Genomic DNA, 15,178 nt, shown 5'->3' with positions numbered 1-15,178 from the left:
AGAGAGGGCAAGGAGGAGGACGAGAGTTTCTGTGGCGTGCTCCTTTGTGGGAAAAGTGTTCAGACAACTTTTTATTTTCTTGTAGCTCAGCCTTAGGGATAATGACCTGATCTCACTGCCGAAAGAAATTGGGGAACTTACACAGCTGAAGGAGCTACACATCCAGGGGAACCGCCTGACTGTCCTTCCTCCTGAGCTCGGTAAGGCTGGACAGGAATGGATTGGATGGTGCATCTAAGTAGTCATTCTCCCATGCATGGCCTCTGGAACCATCCCCTGCTCCTCTCTCAGGCTTGAGAGATGCCCCAGCCACAGTTCACGGATTTGATGGAGACTTCTAGTTCTGTGTTAGTCAAATGCAAGTCAGGCCCCCTTCGGCCATGAGGCTGCATGTGGTCTCCTAGATCCTCAAGTGCAGTCTTCATGTGAATCATCCAGAGCTATTCCCGTCCCATGCTGTGCTGTGTGAAGCAGCTGCTCATGGTAGGGGTCGCTTGGTCCGGTCCGGTTTCTTCTTTCTCCCTCTTTCCTTCCCCAGCTCTCTCCCCAAAGTAATTAATAGCTGCTTGAGCATCAGCCCTTGAGGGCTCTAATGGTGTAGTGGGAAGAGAGGGCCCTGGCCTGGAAGCCAGAGCTTGGGCTCTGGAGTCCCGGCCCTGCCCTTCAGCAGGATGCGACGCGTGCTGTTTGGGGTTGTCAGGGGCTGAGTTTGCATTCCACTTCTGCTGCTTGTACCTGTGTGACCTCTCCTCTCTCTGCCTCATTTTCCTCCTATGTAAAAGGAAGGCATTGGACTTGGGGACTTCTTGGGTCCTTTCAAGTCCTAAATTTATAATTTTGGTCTTAGGAGCTTAGTAGCCATTAGTCTTTACTCTCTGAACCTTCATTTCATCCACCGTAATATGAGGTTTGTGGCAATAATTTTCGTGCTGTGGACTCTTGTGAGGATCAAATAAAGTAATGGGTATAAGACATGTGAACGATAGAAAGTGTATGTGTGTGATGAGGATTGTTACCATCTCATGTTCGTCTGTCATCTGTCAAGCAAGTAAACCCTAATTGGAGGAGAATTTTTTCAATCAATTCAATAGGTCTTTACTAAATATAAGACACTGCACTAAACGAATCATTTAAGTGCTTTCAGTATTTTAAGCATAGGACCTGTAAATGGAAAATTGAAATAGTCCCTGCACTCACAAAGCTTGTTTTCTAATTGAGAGAAACAGTATATCCAGCAGGGGCAGATGGAAGGACCAGGTGGTCTTTAGGGTACATTGGCAGGGTAGATAGCTAACAAGGCACAGGATTCTTTAGCATTTAGTGGTACAGTGTATACAGGGCCCTAGGAGTCCATGGGGTGCATTAGCAGAGCAGATGGTAAGGCCCAATGGACCTTACATTTTTTAAAAAGTGTAAGATTTTTTTAAATGTAAGAGATAAACTCTATACTCAGTGAGCTTGTGGTTTTGAGTTATGGAGACAAGACATAAAAGGGCAAAAAAGTAGAAAAACAGCTAATTAAATTAAACTCATTGTTTTCTACAACTGCAGAATGCTGTCACTCAGCAAGCATTATTAAACATCTCCTTTGTTCCAGGCATAAACTGAAAAAGTGTATGACAAATTGCCTAATGAGTTATGAAAAGACAATAATAATTATTAGTGTTGAGACCAAGGAAGTATTGCTTTAGGTAGGGTGACCTTAGACTTGCGGTTTGAACTGAGTCTTGAAGAACAGGTATGGGTTGACTAGGTGGTAGAGAGAAGGGAGAGGGTATTTGAGGTGGGTAGAATACAGTCAACAAAAGCATGATATTGGGGAAGCATGAGGTATGTTTGAATAAGACACTTTGTTTGGAACAAAGGATTTGGGAAAGTAATAGTAAACTGAGCTTGCTATTGTGAAAGGCATTGAATGACAAGCCCAGGAGTGTTTACCTTGTGGACCAGAGGGGAATCCATTGTAGGTTTCTGAACAGGAAGGAGATTATCATAAACAAAACAGTGATTTTAGCCTTTGAAGGTTAATTTTAATGCCATAAGTTGTACTTTTGCCTCTCCCAAAGGAGAAGAAAAGGGGTAGGACACTTAAATTGTACTTTTATATTTGGGAAATACACTTAGGTTTTTAACACAGAAGTGCCCTGCTGACCAAAGAGTGGTAGCGGCTCTCTTTGGCCACCATTCTAGTCCTCTTGTATATGACAGCCCTCTATACGCTCTGTGATCCAGCCATACTGACCTCCTTGCTGTTTTGATCACACAGCACTCCTGTCTGTGTGTCTTTGCATTAGCTGTCCCTATGTGTGAGTACATTTCTTCTTTACCTCTCCCTTTCAGAATCCCCAGTTTTCTTTAAACCTCAGCTCTAGTACTGCTCTCTATCTGTAGCTTTTCTCAATTCTCTCTTATCCCTCCCTTAGCTACTGGTTCAATATCTCACCAAATTACCTTGTGTATATTATGCATGGGCTTACATATGTACATGTGGTGTAAACTCCTTGGGGACAGGCACTGTTTCCCCTTTTGTATCCCCAGTTCCTGTTACAGTGCCTTGCTATAGCAACTGCTCCCTCATGTGCAACACGTAAGTTAACGCTTGTCGAGTGATCAGTAATTCTGAATTGTTTTCCTGAATGGTTGCACCAATACACAATTCCACTAATAGTGTGTTCATGTGCCTACCTTTCCACAGCCTCTCCATCATTGACTATTCCCATCCTTGTCATATTTGCCCATTTGCAAGGTAAAGCCTCAGATTTGTTATGGTTTGAACTTCTCTTATAAGGAATGATTTGGAGCAGTCTTTGCTATGAATGTCAACAACCTGCTTTTTTTGGAATCCATTTGTTCATATCCATATTTCTTCATTGGAAAATGGCTCTCCATCACATGCTTGTGCTAGTTCTCTATGTTCCTTGGGTGAACTCTTATCAGAGATATTTAATGCAAAGATTTTTCCTTATTAGCCTTTTTCTGTTGGCTTTGATTATATAAAAGCTTTTCAGTTTGATATAATTGAAATTTTCTATTTTATTTTTTATGATTGCATGTGCCCTTTGTTTGGTTAAGGATTTTCTCCCTAATAACCATGACAAGTACCTTATCTGGTTCTCCTCCATTTTTTAAATGGTGTGATATTTAATATTACATTTGTATATCCATTTTGAGCTTATTGTAGTGTATGGTGCAAGGATGTATAATTAGATCTAAACCTAATATCTGCCAAGCTATTTTCCAGTTTTCCTAGAAGTTCTTGTCAAATAAGAAGTCTTCCCAAAGTGTTTTATGTTATCAGGCTCCAAAATGTGTGTAATCACAGAATTTGAACATTGGAAGGGACCTAAATGACTGTCTAGTCCAACCTATGCATGAAAGGAGTAGCAGTTATAATGTAGCCAATAAATAGTCATCCATACACCTGCTGAAAACCTTCACAACTACTCTCCCTGTGGGATTATTTTTTAGGGAAGTTGGTAATGGACAGCCCAGTTGTTTCAGGCTTTTTAATATATACTACAGGTGCCCAGAAACAACCTTTCCTGACTCTGACTCTCTAAGGTTTATTCCAGAGGATGGCAGAGATATATTCAGAAATGATAGGGAGACCGTGATTCCTCTAGGGAATTGTTCTGTTATCCCTTCAGGATGCCTTTTTATCTCTGGCATCATCATTAAAAAAAACAGAAAACATTTCAGTCAAAGTATATTCCATAGAACTTTAGAAATACCTAGGCATTTTCTTTGCCCTGGCAAAATCCAGATTTTTAAAGTTAGGATGTGATTAAACCACTCTGCGACTCCTTTTAAAAAGTTGTCAAGCTAGCACCATTTAATTGTATGTTCATTAGGTGTTGGTAAACTTTTTTGAATGTTTTGTTTCTAACAAAGAATTTTATTGTATGTCTTGTTAGAACTCTGCGTGGTGCTCAAAACTCCACAAACATCATATACAGAAGCCCTTTTTGACTCTTGTGCTGGGGCCTACGTCAAGAACAGTGTCTCTCAAGACCCTACCTCCCTCATAAGGCACTTGGTATTAAAAGCTTAGCCAGTAGAGCAGGGAAGGGAGATACTGATGGAGGATTCAACTTTAACTATCCTGAGGGAAGGAGAGCAAGGGATGGGGGTTTGGGGGGGGCCCATTTCTTCCACCTCCAACAACTACCCCAGAACTAAAGGATGGAATGAAAAAATACTTAAGTTCTGTGGTAGCTCTACCACCTTTTGTGAGATCTAGAGCAAACCATTTTACCTGTGGGCTTCAGTTCTTTCATCTGTACAGTGGAGGGCTTGTCCTTGAATAGCAGAAGAGGCCTAAAAATGTTAGTGTTAAAAGTTCTAGCCTTAAAAAGATTAATCCTGGGGCGGCCAGGTGGCTCAGCAAGTAAAAGCACCGGCTCCAGTGTTGGGATGACCTGGGGATCAAATCTGGGCTCAGATACTTAGCACCACACCCAGAAATAACTGGCCATGTAACCTTGAGCAAGTTACTTAACCCCTATTGCTTTAAAAAAAAAAAAAGATTAATCCTTAGTGACCTAGAAAATTCTACTTTCTTAAAGGACTTCTCCAAAATGTTACTGCATTATTGCAAGTTCTCCCATTATATTTTAGATTTCATAACTGTCAGAATTGCTGAGTCTAGAAATTCTTATGATTTCCTCCTTTTTATTCATGTTTACATTGAACAGAGACATCATTTGACCAATAAAATTATAGCCTTTAATTTTCTGAGGAGGTGGGGTCAAGTTGGGGGAACAGTCTCAAATGATTTTCAAAAGGTCAGATTGGGACCATGTTGCATTTGATCTTGACCTAAGTTGTCAACTCCATGAACTGGAATCCCATCTTCTTAGTATTTCCTCCAAAGCCAAAACAATGCCTCACAAATAGAAAGTGCTTAGCAAATTGTTCTTTGACTTTCCTGTAGTAGAAATTATCCAATATAGAAGATTAGAGGGGTTTTTCCCCTGCTTTGATCCTGTTTTCTGAGTTATAAGGGACCTTGTATTCTACTTAACTTCTTAATGAAAATGTGTATTTGACCCTAATTATGAGTGTAATTGCATAGAATGCTGTTTTTAGGAGTCCTTTTGAGTTAGCATGTTCATGGTAGAATGTTACAGTTGGAAAGCACATCCTTACATTTGAGAAAACTGAAGGGAGCCAGCGGTTAGCCAGTTTGATTTTGTGATGACGGTGACACTAAGGAATGACGTGGCGAGGCCAGAGTCACTGAGCTGGTCAGTGGCAGGGCGGGGGCTGGAGCTGAGGTTTCCCATCTATTTCCAGTGCACTTTCCACTGTAGAACATGGCCTGTTCCTTTGTGGGAGCTCTTTATTTTACATTTACAAGTCTATCCAAATGTTTTCTGTTCTTGTTACTCTTTTGTCTCTTTTTTTGGTGCGGAGCAGATGCTTGTGGGTTTTTTATTCTTCTAGAATACTTGTTTCTTAAAGTCCGATTTTAAAATGTTCCACCACCATATTTTTCACTGCATTCCCATTCCATGGATGCTGATTTTTTTTTTTTTGCATGTAAGTTTCTAGGTTGCACCATTGGTTACTTTTTTTGATTTTTTTTTCATGCCTGCTTTGTGTGACTCTACAGGTTTGTCCCCAATGACTGCATGATTAATAGCAGAGCTAATGTTTAAGACTGGTTTTCCATTCAATTTGGAACCATTGAGCTCTTTTTCTTTGAGTGGAGACTTAGAGGTCTGGTTGGTGTCCCCATTTACCTTTGTGACAGCATGTCTTTCAGTAGTGATTGCTTTTTCTTATAATGCTGATGAATAACCCTTGTTCTGAACCCATCTTTTTAATTTTTTAATATGACTGATATCTGCTCTGTCCCTTTGTCACTTGACTAGTATTAGTCATCTGCTTAATATTTCAAAATATAGTAAGTATATCCATCTATTTTCTATGACCTCCTTGTTTTGTTACACATTAATGCCATCAAGAATTTAGAGCAGGAAGCGGCATCCTGTTTTGTAGTCGAACTAACATGCTTTCTGGGACATGTGAACTGTTTAGCTGTTGTCTTGAGAAAAGAGGTAGTGGCAGTTATTAAATGACTTCAAGAATAATTGGACTCCTCTGACATAATGAAACAGTTAAGAAAAATCATCAGCCTAGGTCCCCTGTCCTAGGTCCTTACATGCCCTAACTTGAGATGCTTCTACTGTCAGACTTTGTGGCAGAGTAGAGGTGACCCTTTGGTTGTTAAAGGCAATGCCAGTTGAGGGCAAGTTTCTCTAGGCCCCACCAAGCTGCAGAGACTTTTACTGTGGCCTCCTATAGCTAAGAGAGGCATAAGCACATGACTGTCTCAAGGGGTGGACTTTGTTTAGCCCTGGCAATTCATGAAATGGATAAAGGCAAAACATATTATGATTTCAGTTTAATTCAGCAAATATTTTGTTGGTGTCTACTATTTGTCCAAGGGTACTGTACTGGATGCTGTGGGGAACATCAGGATATTCAAGACATGGTCCCGCCTTTCAGGATATTACCTTGTACTTGTAAGGGAGGAAGAAGGACAAGACACAATCAGTCATAGGTATAACACATAGCAGACTGTGACAGGGAAGAGGAGCCCATCCTTCTTGCCTTGGGACAACTTGCCTTTTATCTCCTACCTCATCGGTCCCCTGAGGAAGGGCGGCAAGGGGCCTCCCAGGCTGCCTTGACCTCCTGCTGTGCCTCCCTGAGCAGCTGGACATTTCTCTGACCTCCTGCTTTTGTCTCTTGCTGTGCCTGTTTCCTGAGGGAAGAGGAAGAGGCAAGTCAGTGGGGAGATGGCCCTCACTCTCCTGCTGCATGGTCTCCTGCCTGATCTCTAGTCTTTGGGGTTAAAGGGAGAAGGAAACCATATGACTGTGCCTGCCTTCCATCTTGGGCTGTGCTTGTCTCCAGCCTTCTAGAAAGAGAAGGAGTGTCCTCCACGCAGTGATGCACATTCTCATACCTGGACATACCCCAGTGATTCCAGATCCCGTAGGTCATCATCCAACTCCATTGCCCACCACCTGATTGCTTATTCCCATCCCCTCTACCCTCCTACTCCAAAGTTTCAACCAAGCACCACCCACGTTTTCCACTGTGCCCTCTGGAGGGCCTCTTTCAGACCGGAAGGGGGAAGGAAAGGGAATCAGTGTTTGTGTATATTCCAGGCTCTATGCTAAATGCTTCATAAATATTATCTCACTTTATCCTATAAACAACCCTAAGAGGTAGGTGCCATTATTGTCACCATTTTCAAATTGAGGAAATTTAGGCAGATAGTGGTTAAGTGATTTGTCCAGAATCATGCAGCTACTAAGTGTCTGAGGATGGGTTTGAACTCAGGTCTTGTGACTCCAGGCCCAGCCTAAACTTCCCTTCATCTTAAATTTTTATTTCCTTTCCTACTCCTTCTGTCTTCTAGCTGTTCTGAAACATGGCTTCCTTCTGATGTATACAGCCTTCCTGGCTGCCCTTTCTTAACTTGTTCCCCTTGGCTCACTGGTCAAAGTGGGGGAATTGGAATCCTCCTTGCTCCCCATTTCCACTTCCAGGGTCTCCCCCTGCCTCCATTATTTGAGATTCATGCCATTCATTTCCACCACCCAGTCAAAATCTGGGTAGCTGTTGTCTGCAGACCTTCAGGTCACTCCTCTTCCTTCCTCATTGAGTTCAGTACTGTAGCAGCAAGCATCCCAAGTGTCCTCAGGGTTGCTGCCACCACAGGTTCTTGGATCTGCTTTGATAAAGGAAAGCAACTCAAAATGGGTTAACAAGCTTACTTTAGTCAGTCAGATATGTATCGTTCACCTAGTTCAGGGGAAAAAGGTCAGCACCCCGAACTTAAAAGTATACAGACAGAATTATCAAGACAAAAACAGATCAAGTAGACAGATTTCCAAACTGTGCAACCATTACATCCATACCAAACAACATCTGGGTTTCAAAGGGGGGGGGGGGCCCTCTGTACAAGACTTTCCAGAGTTTCATCTGATCAAATCACAGAACACTTCTCAAAGTGAGTCCCAAAACAAAGCTACACACACATCAGGGCTTATATAGCCTTCTCCTGGCTCAGAGAATGTAACAATCTTATTAACTCACTGGCCAATCAAGAAGTATCTACTGAAAAACAAGCCTCCCACCCCAGGCTTCAGGTGCACTTTAGCCTAGGGGCAGGGAAGATCTTTAAATTTACATTCTCATTACAAGTACCTAGTTCATAATTTTTCTCTCCTCCCCAACTCTTGCCCTCTATTTGGGGACTTAATTAAAATTCATATTGACTCTCAAACATCCTAACCACTCATTTCTTCAGCCCATTAGCTTTTCCTATTCCACCCTACTACAGCCACACATAAAATTGGTCTTACTCTTGACCTTCCCATCATTCACCATTATACCACCTCCATGTTCAAGAATTCTGAAATCCCCTTATCTGACCATAATCTACTGGCTTTCCACCCGTCCCTCTGCCTTTCCTTTTGTCTATACCATGAGCTCCAAACCCTTGACCTTTCATCTGTCTCTCAGGCTCTCTCTCCTGCCCTAGCCACTCTTTCCTCATTTCCACATCTTGACTCATTGGTGAATGAATTCAGCTAGACACCGACCTCTTCTCTTTACTCCTTGGCACCCTTATCATATTCCCTGCTGAAAGAAGAAGGAAAAAATTACTAAACTCTTCAGGCTGGGTCCACTATATATTTATGTTACACAACTTCAACTGGGCCCTCACTGCTGCTTGGCAATCCTACTCTACCTTCTTTATCAATTTATTCTGCATGGTTCCTCTCCCAGAACTTCTCTTCCCTCTTCAAATCTCCCATGGTGCCCCTCTCCCCCCTCCCTGTCAGCTAAGAACCTTGCCTGACATTTGAGGCCATTCACCATAAACTCCCTCTTCTGGATATCGCTCATATGCTTTCTGCTGCTATTTTCTTCACACCATGTCTAGTAGGTAGAATTAAGAAAAAACTCAAGTGGAGAGTAATTTAGTTCCAGAACTCCACACACTACTTCGTGTTTAATTAGCAAAGTAAAATTTGTCAAATAATTACTGTATTCTTAGTAATTGGTGTTTATTTAGTTTCTCAGATGAAAAGAATACCATGTACTTTCAGTTCACATTTTAAAAAAAGTTTTGATTCCCTTTACTTTTTCATTACAATCAGTTGTTAGTATTTGGCTCTCTTGGCTCAGTGAGCTTTTCCCTTGTAACAAAGAAGGAAAAACAGTTGAAGAAAACCAATGGGCATCTTGATTGGCAAGATATGCTGTGTTTTAGGGTGCATAGACTTGTAGCCTGATGAAAAGAGAAAAGTATATTTCCTTAGCTTTAGGGGGGGAACTAAAATTGACCCCAGAAACTATAAATTGGTGGAGTCATTTCATTTTATTATTCTTCTCATCTAAATTCCTGTAGTCATGGTATGTGTCTTTGTATATATGTACTTGTGTATTGCTTCTTTGGTTCTGCTCAGTTGAGTGTACATCAGTTTATGTAAACTTTCCTAAGTTTCTTTGAATTCCTTCTACCTGATTTCTTATGGTGCAATACTATTCCCTTATATTCACATGCCATAACTGGTAAAAAAAAAATTTCTGTGAATATTTTGGGGTGTGTATACACACACACGGACACACACATCTACTTTCATTCTACATTTTTCCTCCTTGGTGTGAATCCCTAGCAATGGGATCTCCAAGATACTTTAGTTACTTTCTTTACATAAATCCAAGTTGTTTTCTAGAGTGTTAGGATAAATTCTCAGTCCCACAGTATTAGTGTATTAGTGTCTCTGATCCCACAGCCTCTCCAGCATTGACTCTTTCTATCTTTTGTCATTTTTGCCCATTTGCTGGGTGCCTCCTATTTATTTATTGTTTTGATCAGCAAAGAGAACTCATGTTTTGCAGATGTCCTCCACCAATAAATATTAGTAAAGTCATCTGTGGCGCACAGTATTGGAGAGTTATGTGGGGCTCTGAGGGACTAAACAGCTTGTCCACAATCATCTAACTGGTTTGTGTCAGAGCTGAGACTTATGCCTCGGTCTCCCTGATTCCAAGGCTGGCCCTTCCAGCCCTTTTTCCATGCTGCCTCTTAATACAGATTTCTATCATGCTTGGAAATGTTCCCAAAGCCATTTCTTCCCACAAGCTACATAACATATAGGTGACAGAAGGTGATGATTCAATATACAGCTTTCATTTGTTTTTCCTGTGGAAATCTGGGGAAAATTCTAACACTGTTAGGACCTTATAAAATTTAAAATTTTAACTTAACTTTTCTTATAGACTTGTGGCATTTTCTTGCTTTTTATTTTTCTTTAATAGTTCTTGTGAGAACATAATAGATTGTGCTCTTTGATTCCCTGTGGTGGCAGTTGATAATCAATACCTGTTCCTGCCAGGCATGTACATGACATTTTGAGCAGACTCCACTCCAGATGTTCTATGTCTGTGGATCTTTGCATGCACAACTGGCTCTAAATGTGGGTTTTAAAAATTGCTAAGTGAATGATTTCCTCACCTGGTGAATTATTGCCTTAAAAGGGATGGGGAGCTACAATGCTTAAACCTTTTCTCTTCCTTGTTATAAATTTCAAGAAGCCCAGTGTCAGGTTCGACGTGATTGAACATTGGCATCAATCTAGATTAGCACCAGCTGGTAAAGCTTGTCACGTTTTGCAGTGATCCAACATTCCTTTTGTTTAACAAAGAGCCAAAGATAGTCCTGTCCAGAGAGAAAAGTTGGTGGTATTGATTGGTAACTCCTATTAGAATTTTCCGTTGGAGAGATTCTTCTCACCGTAAATGTATATCAGCAACTTCCTTCAGAAACACTTAAACTGTTTCCCCATATCATATCAGTCATACACAAGGAGTCAAGTTTTGCCATATTGGGTCATATCCATGCCAATTCAGTACTCTCTGTCTCTTGAAAGCAGTTACTTCATTAGAAGGCCTGGCTCCCTTCCCTGTGCTCCCTTCCCTCAGAAGATCAGGGCTGTGCCCCAGTTTAACCTAGTTGCCTTTGTGAACTCATTCTTGGTCTCTGATTTGCTTTTTGTGATGCCAGAGGTAGGGCAGCTCCCATCAGCAGCTCCTCTGAAACTTATCATCTTAGAGGTTGTCTTAGGGCCCTGGGAGCTTAAGTTACGTACCCAGGATTGTACAGCCAGTACATATCAGAGGGCAGACTTGTGCTGAGATCTTCCAGACTCGATTACTGCCACGTACCTCTGCCTCTCATTTATTGGTCTTTCCTTACATTATGGAAATCCTTCATGGCCCTATTTGTGTTTTCATCCTTTTAACACCTCTTTTGATGATGAATTGCATAAATTTACCCTTCACTGTGTTAATTCATTTTACTTATCCTAGAATTATTTCTTCTAGTCTTCAAGAGCAATCCCCTCCTGCCATTCTTTTATTTCATGGTTTAATGACTAGGTCCTTTTCCCTGTGTCCATGTCCTTACATTACATGGTCTTCTAGTCCTAACTCCTATCTCCTCTCAATTCTGTCATTCCAGACTGTGGTGTCTTCACTGGACATCCCCTTGGTTTCCTTAATTATCGTAGTTGGCTATGTTTGACCCTTTATGAGCACTGCCTTCTGGATGATCACCATGTTTGGGCAGATCCTTTAGCCCTAGCTCCCTGTTGGACCAGTGTCTTTGGATCCTGGTCCACAACACGTCCTTTTCCTGGAAAGTTGTTGAACATTGTGAGCCTTTCATTCCCACTCATTCGTTCATAAGTTTTTATTGAGTGTCTACTTCTGTTCTCAGTACCATTTGATATTCCATGAGAGTTTAAAAATAGTGCATGCCGTGACACTTGCAGTCTAGTTAGGAAGAGAACATGAAGTGACTAGAGGGTAGTAAGTATAGTGATGCTAACATACATGTTTAGAGCAGTTTGAAGTAGTTAAAGCTCTTTCCTAACAAGTCTGTGAGGTTGGTAGTAGGGGTATTACTCTCATTTTACAGATGAGGAGACTGAGGCTCAGAGGTCCCCGCATTTTGCATCTCTTGCTGGGCCCAGCAATCATTCAGCACATTTAGTCTGTGCTTACCATGTACAGAACTGTGATGGGTGCTAAGAGAGATGCAAAGCCTGGATAAGAGTTGGGTCCTGTTGTTAAGCCAGGAGAGTTTGAGACTCAGACCTCCATCTCTTTATTCTGGGTCATGCTCCCTCTCCTGGAGATAGGGATTCCTTTAGGTATTTATTTGGTCACGAGAAAACCAGTCACGTGGCTCCCGGCCTTGAGTGCTAATTAGGGATAAACTCAGGCAGGAAGGTTGGATCCACACTGAGGCCTCTCAATGCTAGGATGAGAAGGTGGGCGATGCAAAGCAGTTGTGCATTCTTGATCAGAGGCATGGCATGAAATGAGACGGTCACCTTATTAAGGAAATGCATGTTCTCTGTAGCCTTGATGGAGCATATGATTCGCTCAGTCTTTCAGGAATATTACTGTTTGTTTACCTTGTGAGCAGAATACTTCTCTTCAAAAGCTCTGGGGGAGGTAAAATGTTCAGATGAGACATAGGCCCTGACCATGCACATAATAACGCTTGTTGATTGATTGATGTTTTAGAAAAATCAATCTCATGTCACTATGTTGGGTAAATTGATGTGTGGAAAGATAGGAGATAGGGAAACCAGTTGGGAAATTCTTCTCCAGGATAAAGAATGTGGGTCCAGACTAGCTGGTAGCAGAGGTAATAATGTGGAATGTTTTTCACCATGTGCTGGACCTGAAATCAGAAAGACCTGAGTTTGAATCCTGGCTCAGTCACTCACTAGCTTTGGTGCCCTTGGGCAAGTCATTAAATCTCTGTCTGCCTTAGTTTCTTCTGTACAGTGAGGGTAGCACCTGCCTCCCAGGGCTGTCTTGAGGATCAAATAAGATAAAATATGGAAAGTACCTTGTAAAACTTAAAGCATTATGCAGATGCCAGCAGTTATGATTTTTTCTCTCCCCTCACCCAGTGAGAGATTTTCTTTATCACTCCTTGGTTTTTGGATTCACTATCACAGTGTCATCTGCAGACTTCGAGATTTCACTCAGAAAACCTGCCCTTCTGGGTCTTCTAAATGGGTGAATGAGAAAACATTAATTAATCATGTAGTTTGTGCCAGACCCCATGCTGACCACTGGGTTTATAAATACAAACATAAGACAATCCCTGCCCTCAAGGAGTTGACATTCTATTAGGGGAAGATACATAGAGGAAATTGATAATCTGTGAAAGGGAAGGGTGTTTTATTCTGAGAAGCCCCTGTAGATAATGAGCAGAATCATAAGGCATTTATTTCTTAAAAAAAAAAAAAGTTAAGCTTCTTTCCAGCATTAGCCCCTAGGTAACCCCTTCTTTTATACCTCTTCATCTAGAGAAGTGTGCATACCACCATATTGTTTACAAGATAGTTCCTTTTATTTTTTCAAATGCTTTATTAACTTCTGCTTTACATCAGTCATTTCTGCCAGATTTTGAGTTACAAATTTTCTCCCCGTTTTTCCTCTACCCACTGCCCCAAAATAGCAGTCCCACAGGATATCCCCTCCTCCAGTCTGCTCTCTCCCATATTTTCGCCCATACCCCTTTCAACTTTTCCAGTGGATCTCTATGCCTCAGTGCCTGTATATCTTATTTCCCAATTATATGTAAAATAGTATTAATAATAGTATATATATATATATATGTATATATGTGTGTGTATATATATGTGTGTGTATTTGAGTATTTGATTTTAAAACTTTGAATTCCAGATTCATTCCCTTCCTCCTTATCTCCCACCCTTACTGGGAACATAAGCAGTTCAGTATAGTTTGTACATGTGTGGCTAATGCAAAATAATATCATAGTAGATACATTGTAAAAGACTGACTATATTTCACTCCCTCCTGTCCCACCTCCCACTTGTTCTATTCTCTACTTTGATCCCGTCCCTTTTAAAATGGGTGCTCCCAACTTCCCTCCCTCCCAGCCTGCCCTCCCTTCCATCATCCCCCCTCTCATCCCCTTCCCCCCCTACTCTTCTGGAGGGTGAGATACCCTTTTTAGTGTGTATTTCATTCCCTCCTGAAGCCAAATTCAGTGGGAATAAGGTTGACCCATTCCCTTTTGCCTTCCTATTCTTCCCCTCCATTGTAACCATTTTACCTTGCCTCTTCTATATGAAATAGTTTACCCTATTCTGTCTCTCCCCATCTCCTCTCATTATATTCCTCTCTCACCTCTTAATTTCACCTTTTAAGTATCATCCCTTCCTGTTAAATTGGTCCTGTGCACTCTATCTATGTATACCTGTAAACATATACACACACATTCATATACCCTCTGATGTAGACATATATATACTTCTATTCCCTTCAACTACTGAGAAAAGTTTAATAAGTTGCAATTATTGTTTTTCCATGTAAGAATGTTAATAGTTAAACTTTGATAAGTTCCTTATGATTTCTTTTCCCTGTTTAACTTCTCATGCTTCTCTTGCTTCTTGTACCTGAATGTCAAATTTTCTATTCAACTCTGGTTTTTTCATCAAGAATGCTTAAAAGTGCTCTATTCCACTGAATGACCATATTTCCCCCTGAAACATGACAACTCAGTTTTGCTGGGTAGGTGACTCTTGGTTTTAATCCCAGCTCCTTTGCCCTCTGAAATATCATATTCCAAGCCCTTTGATCCCTCAGTGTAGAAGCTGCCAGACCCTGGGTTATTCTGATTGTGTTTCCACAATATTCAAATTGTTTCTTCCTGGCTGCTTGTAATATTCTCTCCTTAATCTGGGAATTCTGGAACCTGGCCATAATATTCCTAGGAGATTTCTTTTGGGGATCTTTTTCAGGAGGTTATTGGTGGATTCTTTCAACCTCTATTTTGCCCTCTGGTTCTAAAACATCAGGGCGGTTTTCTTTGAGAGCTTCCTGGAGGATGCTTTCTAGGTTCTTACTTTGGTCATGGCTTTCAGGTAGTCCAATAATTTTTAAGTTATCTCTCCCGGATCTATTTTCCAGGTCAGTGGTCTTTCCCATGAGATATTTCACATTGCCTTCTATTCTTTCATTTGTTTGGATCTGTTTAATAGCATCTTGATTTCTCATAAAGTCATTAGCTTCCATTTTCTGCAATCTAATTCTGAAG

At 41.1% G+C, this 15,178-nt stretch overlaps 1 protein-coding gene across 4 annotated transcripts in view; it reads left to right on the top strand.

The window, feature by feature from the left end:
* RSU1 (Ras suppressor protein 1) overlaps nucleotides 1-15,178 on the top strand; it is a 245,625-nt gene that overhangs the window by 71,807 nt on the left and 158,640 nt on the right. For all 4 annotated transcript variants that reach the window (XM_069086253.1, XM_069086252.1, XM_069086255.1 and 1 more), the window contains one exon: nucleotides 86-200. In XM_069086253.1, coding sequence (XP_068942354.1) covers nucleotides 86-200 — 115 coding nt within the window. The remainder of the gene's footprint in view (nucleotides 1-85; nucleotides 201-15,178) is intronic.

The sequence above is a fragment of the Petaurus breviceps genome, unplaced genomic scaffold (genome assembly GCF_028583685.1).
Source record: "Petaurus breviceps papuanus isolate PSGF00001 unplaced genomic scaffold, PetGlider_PUasm1.0 178, whole genome shotgun sequence".
NCBI lineage: Eukaryota > Metazoa > Chordata > Mammalia > Diprotodontia > Petauridae > Petaurus > Petaurus breviceps.
This window is presented reverse-complemented; position numbering and strand designations above follow the sequence as displayed.